This window comes from Megalops cyprinoides, chromosome 8 (genome assembly GCF_013368585.1).
Source record: "Megalops cyprinoides isolate fMegCyp1 chromosome 8, fMegCyp1.pri, whole genome shotgun sequence".
Classification (NCBI taxonomy): domain Eukaryota; kingdom Metazoa; phylum Chordata; class Actinopteri; order Elopiformes; family Megalopidae; genus Megalops; species Megalops cyprinoides.
The window spans coordinates 80,001-87,500 of NC_050590.1; the positions used below are offsets into that span (position 1 = coordinate 80,001).

Sequence of the window (7,500 nt, forward strand, 5' to 3'; positions counted from 1 at the left end):
GAAGGGGCTAAAAACACCCCGAACGGGACGTCCCGCCGCCCGGGGGCGTAATGAGGTCGGGAGGAGATGGGATTGAGGCCTGGAGGACCCCTTTAGCCGCCCTTCTGATTGCCTGATTAAAAACACAGCCCTACATGAGTGTGTGTTCCTGCTACAGTGTTTTGGTATGAGCGCTTTGGGCAGTTTTTGGCAGTTTGTTTGTGGGTTTTGGTGGATATTAGCGGTTTTTGTAGCTTTTGGTTAGTTTTTAGCAGTTTGTTTGCGGGTTTTGGTGGATATTAGCGGTTTTTGTAGCTTTTGGTTAGTTTTTAGCAGTTTGTTTGCGGGTTTTGGTGGATATTAGCGGTTTTTGTAGCTTTTGGTTAGTTTTTAGCAGTTTGTTTGCGGGTTTTGGTGGATATTAGCGGTTTTTGTAGCTTTTGGTTAGTTTTTAGCAGTTTGTTTGCGGGTTTTGGTGGATATTAGCAGTTTTTGGTAGCTTTTGGTTAGTTTTTAGCAGTTTGTTTGCGGGTTTTGGTGGATATTAGCAGTTTTTGGTAGCTTTTGGTTAGTTTTTAGCAGTTTGTTTGCGGGTTTTGGTGGATATTAGCAGTTTTTGGTAGCTTTTGGTTAGTTTTTAGCAGTTTGTTTGCGGGTTTTGGTGGATATTAGCGGTTTTTGTAGCTTTTGGTTAGTTTTTAGCAGTTTGTTTGTGGGTTTTGGTGGATATTAGCAGTTTTTGGTAGCTTTTGGTTAGTTTTTAGCAGTTTGTTTGTGGGTTTTGGTGGATATTAGCAGTTTTTGGTAGCTTTTGGTTAGTTTTTAGCAGTTTGTTTGCGGGTTTTGGTGGATATTAGCGGTTTTTGGTAGCTTTTGGTTAGTTTTTAGCAGTTTGTTTGCGGGTTTTGGTGGATATTAGCGGTTTTTGTAGCTTTTGGTTAGTTTTTAGCAGTTTGTTTGCGGGTTTTGGTGGATATTAGCGGTTTTTGTAGCTTTTGGTTAGTTTTTAGCAGTTTGTTTGCGGGTTTTGGTGGATATTAGCGGTTTTTGTAGCTTTTGGTTAGTTTTTAGCAGTTTGTTTGCGGGTTTTGGTGGATATTAGCGGTTTTTGGTAGCTTTTGGTTAGTTTTTAGCAGTTTGTTTGCGGGTTTTGGTGGATATTAGCGGTTTTTGTAGCTTTTGGTTAGTTTTTAGCAGTTTTGTTTGCGGGTTTTGGTGGATATTAGCGGTTTTTGGTAGCTTTTGGTTAGTTTTTAGCAGTTTGTTTGTGGGTTTTGGTGGATATTAGCGGTTTTTGGTAGCTTTTGGTTAGTTTTTAGCAGTTTGTTTGCGGGTTTTGGTGGATATTAGCAGTTTTTGGTAGCTTTTGGTTAGTTTTTAGCAGTTTGTTAGCGGGTTTTGGTGGATATTAGCAGTTTTTGGTGGCTACTGGCTGGTTTTTGGCAGTTTGTTTGCGGGTTTTGCTGGATATTAGCAGTTTTTGGTAGCTTTTGGTTAGTTTTTAGCAGTTTGTTAGCGGGTTTTGGTGGATATTAGCAGTTTTTGGTAGCTTTTGGTTAGTTTTTGGCAGTTTGTTTGCGGGTTTTGGTGGATATTAGCAGTTTTTGGCGCCTATTGGATGGTTTTTGGTAGCTTTTGGTTAGTTTTTGGCAGTTTGTTAGCGGGTTTTGGTGGATATTAGCAGTTTTTGGTGGCTACTGGCTGGTTTTTGGTTAGTTTTTGGCAGTTTGTTTGCGGGTTTTGGTGGATATTAGCAGTTTTTGGTGGCTATTGGATGGTTTTTGGTAGCTTTTGGTTAGTTTTTAGCAGTTTGTTTGCGGGTTTTGGTGGATATTAGCGGTTTTTGGTAGCTTTTGGTTAGTTTTTAGCAGTTTGTTTGCGGGTTTTGGTGGATATTAGCGGTTTTTGGTAGCTTTTGGTTAGTTTTTGGCAGTTTGTTTGCGGGTTTTGGTGGATATTAGCAGTTTTTGGTAGCTTTTGGTTAGTTTTTAGCAGTTTGTTTGCGGGTTTTGGTGGATATTAGCAGTTTTTGGTAGCTTTTGGTTAGTTTTTAGCAGTTTGTTTGTGGGTTTTGGTGGATATTAGCAGTTTTTGGTAGCTTTTGGTTAGTTTTTAGCAGTTTGTTTGCGGGTTTTGGTGGATATTAGCAGTTTTTGGTAGCTTTTGGTTAGTTTTTAGCAGTTTGTTTGCGGGTTTTGGTGGATATTAGCAGTTTTTGGTAGCTTTTGGTTAGTTTTTAGCAGTTTGTTTGCGGGTTTTGGTGGATATTAGCGGTTTTTGGTAGCTTTTGGTTAGTTTTTAGCAGTTTCTTTGCGGGTTTTGGTGGACATTAGCGGTTTTTGGTAGCTTTTGGTTAGTTTTTAGCAGTTTGTTTGCGGGTTTTGGTGGATATTAGCGGTTTTTGGTAGCTTTTGGTTAGTTTTTAGCAGTTTGTTTGCGGGTTTTGGTGGATATTAGCGGTTTTTGGTAGCTTTTGGTTAGTTTTTAGCAGTTTGTTTGCGGGTTTTGGTGGATATTAGCGGTTTTTGTAGCTTTTGGTTAGTTTTTAGCAGTTTGTTTGTGGGTTTTGGTGGATATTAGCGGTTTTTGGTAGCTTTTGGTTAGTTTTTAGCAGTTTGTTTGTGGGTTTTGGTGGATATTAGCGGTTTTTGGTAGCTTTTGGTTAGTTTTTAGCAGTTTGTTTGCGGGTTTTGGTGGATATTAGCGGTTTTTGGTAGCTTTTGGTTAGTTTTTAGCAGTTTGTTAGTGGGTTTTGGTGGATATTAGCAGTTTTTGGTAGCTTTTGGTTAGTTTTTAGCAGTTTGTTATTGGGTTTTGGTGGATATTAGCAGTTTTTGGTAGCTTTTGGCTAGTTTTTTGCAGTTTGTTAGCGGGTTTTGGTGGTTATTAGCAGTTTTTGGTGGCTACTGGCTGGTTTTTGGCAGTTTGTTTGCGGGTTTTGCTGGATATTAGCAGTTTTTGGTAGCTTTTGGTTAGTTTTTAGCAGTTTGTTAGCGGGTTTTGGTGGATATTAGCAGTTTTTGGTAGCTTTTGGTTAGTTTTTTGGCAGTTTGTTTGCGGGTTTTGGTGGATATTAGCAGTTTTTGGCGCCTATTGGATGGTTTTTGGTAGCTTTTGGTTAGTTTTTGGCAGTTTGTTAGCGGGTTTTGGTGGATATTAGCAGTTTTTGGTGGCTACTGGCTGGTTTTTGGTTAGTTTTTGGCAGTTTGTTTGCGGGTTTTGGTGGATATTAGCAGTTTTTGGTGGCTATTGGATGGTTTTTGGTAGCTTTTGGTTAGTTTTTAGCAGTTTGTTAGCGGGTTTTGGTGGATATTAGCAGTTTTTGGTGGCTACTGGCTGGTTTTTGGTTAGTTTTTGGCAGTTTGTTTGCGGGTTTTGGTGGATATTAGCAGTTTTTGGTGGCTATTGGATGGTTTTTGGTAGCTTTTGGTTAGTTTTTAGCAGTTTGTTTGCGGGTTTTGGTGGATATTAGCAGTTTTTGGTAGCTTTTGGCTAGTTTTTAGCAGTTTGTTAGCGGGTTTTGGTGGTTATTAGCAGTTTTTGGTGGCTACTGGCTGGTCTTTGGGTGGGTTGTGTTAATGTTTTTAGCAGCTTTTGGTGTTTTTGGGCAGTTTTTTTTGCAGCTATTGACAGTTTGGTGTTTTTCGGCGAGTTTATTGGCGATTTTTGGACGTTTTGGCAGTTTCTGGACACTCTTTTGCCGGTTTCCGCAGCGTCCAGCGTGTTTTTGGGCAGTTTCTGGGCAGTTTTTACACTGTTTTTGGCGCGTCGTTCGCACATTTTTGCTGTTTTTGGCGATTCCTGGCGCATTCTTGGCGCTTTTCAGCACAGTTTTCGGACATTTCCGACAGGCCTTTCCGGAGGCTTTCGCCGGATGTTTCGGATGTTGGCGTTTTCGGCGGTCGCTCCGGGCCTCACCTTTCCCGATCTGCACGAAGCCGATGACGATGATGAGGCCGAGGGCCAGCAGCTTGGCGGCGGCGAAGGCGTCCTGGACCCGGGTGGCGGCCTTAACGCTGTAGCAGTTAACCGCGGTTAGCAGCACTGCGGGGGGGGGAAAGAGAGAGCGGCACTTAACACACCGAGACCAGAACAACACACTGTGTTATACAGAAAGACCAGCATTATTACACTCTTTTTAATTACACACTCTTACCCCCAAACACACACACACACACACCTATCCCCAAAAAACCTCACACACAGCTACACCCCCAAAATAAACACACACACTTACCCCAAAACATACACACATATATCCCAACCACACACACACACACACACTAAACCCCCCAAACGCACACACACACACTCACACACAACACACTGTGTTGCCCTGTGTTTCCTAGGCTAAGGAAACCAAAGGAAACCCCAAAACACACACAATTACACCCCCAAACACACACACGCACACACACACACCCCGCCCCCCTCGTTAAGACCAATTAGCTAATGAACCCTTCAGATCCGCAGCCGGCCGTGAATCTCCGCCCACACACACACGCACACACACACACACACACACACACACACACACTAACTGTGTTGCCCAACTACAGCTAGGCTAAGGAAACCAAACGGGATACCACAGGCCCTCACCTGTACACTCCTGTGTGTGTGTGTGTGCGTGTGTATAGAGTGTGTGTGTGTGTGTGTGTGTGTGTGTGTGTGTGTGTGTGTGTGTGTGTGTGTGTGTGTGTGTGCGTGTGTGTGAGTGTGCGTGTGTGTGTGAGCCCCGGATTTGGGGCGGGGGATTACCCTAAACCCCCTAATAACCAATTAGCCGGCACGTCTGGGAGAGCGGCATCATGGGATACGCTTCTAATCTGGGGAACAAGGGGACGAATAATTTCTCATACGCCTTCTTTCTTTCGTTTGTTCGTTCGTTCGTTGTTCTTTCTTTCTGTCCCTCTCCCATTCTCTCTCTCTCTCTCTGGGGGTCTGCGAGAGGTCGGTGGGGTACGGGGGGCGGGTGAGTGTGTGTGTGTGTGCGCGCGTGTGTGTGCGCGCGTCTTTGTCCCGTAATCCCCGCGTCTCTCGGAGGCTTTAATCCGCCCGAAGGCGCCACATGGGATTGGGGGGAGAGAAAGAAAGGAAGAGAGGGAGAAAGAAAGAAAGAGAGGGAGAGAGAGAGAAGGAGGCAGAAAGAAAGAGGGAGAGAGAGACAGAGAGAGAGGGAGAGAGAGAGAGGGAGAGAGAGAAAGAAAGAGAGGGAGAGAGAGAGAGGCCCAGTAAGGTGAGAATGCTTGACCGCATTGCCCTAAACCCCCCAAACATACACCTGCACAGTGTGTGTGTGTGTGTGTGTGTGTGTGTGTGTGTGTGTGTGTGTGTGTGTGTGTGTGTGTGAGAGTATAGAGTGTGTGTGTGTGTGTGTGTGTGTGTGTGTGTGTGAGTGTGTGTGTGAGAGTATAGAGTGTGTGTGTGTGTGTGTAGGTGCACGCTACTGACCTACATTTCAATCTGTTTCACCAGACTGTCTGACAACCGGTTTTTATTGCTATTGCAAACACCCGCGCACACCCACACACACACACACACAGACACACACACTCCTCCCTCACACACACACACACACTCCTCCCTCACACACACACACACACACACACACTCCTCCCTCACACACACACACTCCTCACACACACACACACTCCTCCCTCACACACACACACACACACACACTCCTCCTTCACACACACACACACACACACACTCCTCCCTCACACACACACACACACACACACTAATCCCTCACACACACACACACACACACACACACACACTCCTCCCTCACACACACACACACACACTCCTCCCTCACACACACACACACACACACACTAATCCCTCACACACACACACACACACACACACACACACACTCCTCCCTCACACACACACACACACACACACACTCCTCCCTCACACACACACACACACACACACACTCCTCCCTCACACACACACACACACACACACTCCTCCCTCTCACGCCCGCTTCCCTCTCTCCTTCTGACTCGCAGATCAATGAACACGTAGCTGTTTCACATCCTCCTTGGCTGATGCAACCGCTAACCGCCACCCGCATGGCCGCCCGCTACGCTAACAGGGCCCCCGCCTGAAGGCGCAGGACCGGGAAGCCCAAGCAGCCGCCTCAGACCTCCATTATTAATACGGCTTATGATTATTATTAATAACAATACTCATCATACACGGCCCCTTATGCTTTTTGTCCTTCGTAGTCCGACAACAACAACGCTAATTTCTTCATTTAAACAACTGACTAACAAGCTAACAAGCTAACTAACAGGCGCCCAACAAGAAATAACATCTTCAGACAAAATATGAAAGATATAAATGTCCATAAGTAGCATTTCAGAGAAAATATCAAACATATTTTCATTAATAAACTCAATAACTCCGCGTTTTTATGTCCATAAACAACATTCCAGACAAAATATTAAGCATATTTTCACTAATAAACTCGCTAATTGTGTCAACAGTTAGCATTCTGGCTAAAACACTGACCCAGTTTCCTCGCTAATTAAGGCGCTAATTGTGCTGAAAGATTAAATATTAAAAGATTAAACAATTACGTGACAAATGAGTTATTAATTCAGACAAAAGATTCATTCATTCACTCATTTTCCTCGCTAATGAACTTATTGACCATGTTTTCGTGTTTATAAATAACATTTTTGACAAAATACTAAACATATTTTTCACTTTTATCCCTATAAATATAATTTCTGACAAAATATTAACCCATTTTTTCACTAATAACCTCATTTATCATGTTTTTATGTCTCCAAATATCACTTATGACAAAATATTAAAGCATATTTTCATCAATTTAACCACCAACTTCGTCTCCAAACAGCACTTTTGGCAAAAACAATTATCAATATTCACTCAATTAATAATAATAACTCAGTATTTATGTTCCTGCATCTACAACAAACACTTTATTAATATTAATAACACGCAACAAATATTAATATTGACCAGAATATTAACCCAATTTACCCGCTTATTACGCCTCAGAACAGCATATTAAACAACATTTCCCACCAAATCCGCCCGCTTTTATGCATAAATATCATATTTCAGACAAAAATATGAATCATAAAATCGCTAATACAGCGGAATATAGCGGCGACACACCAGAAAACCAGCAGGTACCGGGGTCTAACAGGGGATAACAACGCTAATTGTTAATAAAAACGTATGAAATATGACGGAATGTGATGTGTTATTATAGATGTGGTATGATTATTATGCCTCCACGTGCGGTTGCTAAGTGAAAAAGGAAACATCCCAGCGGCTGACGAAACACCGCGGTGCTTTTGCACCATCATCAAACACACCCCCCACCTGGATTCACAACGTGGAGGGGTCGAATCCCACCCCGGAGAAGGAGGGATGGATGGAGGGATGAAAAGGAAAAAAGGAAACAGGTGAAACTCCCTGGTTTTTTATGCTAACAATAAAAAACATGCAAATTCGCTAACGCGCTTCGGT

General features: G+C 43.2%; 1 protein-coding gene across 1 annotated transcript in view; it reads right to left on the reverse strand.

Annotated features, from left to right (window-relative positions):
• The window catches only part of slc7a5 (solute carrier family 7 member 5), a 19,037-nt gene that overhangs the window by 8,598 nt on the left and 2,939 nt on the right, over nt 1-7,500 (reverse strand). Inside the window, exon 2 of the mRNA XM_036534925.1 lies at nt 3,898-4,023. Coding sequence (XP_036390818.1) covers nt 3,898-4,023 — 126 coding nt within the window. The remainder of the gene's footprint in view (nt 1-3,897; nt 4,024-7,500) is intronic.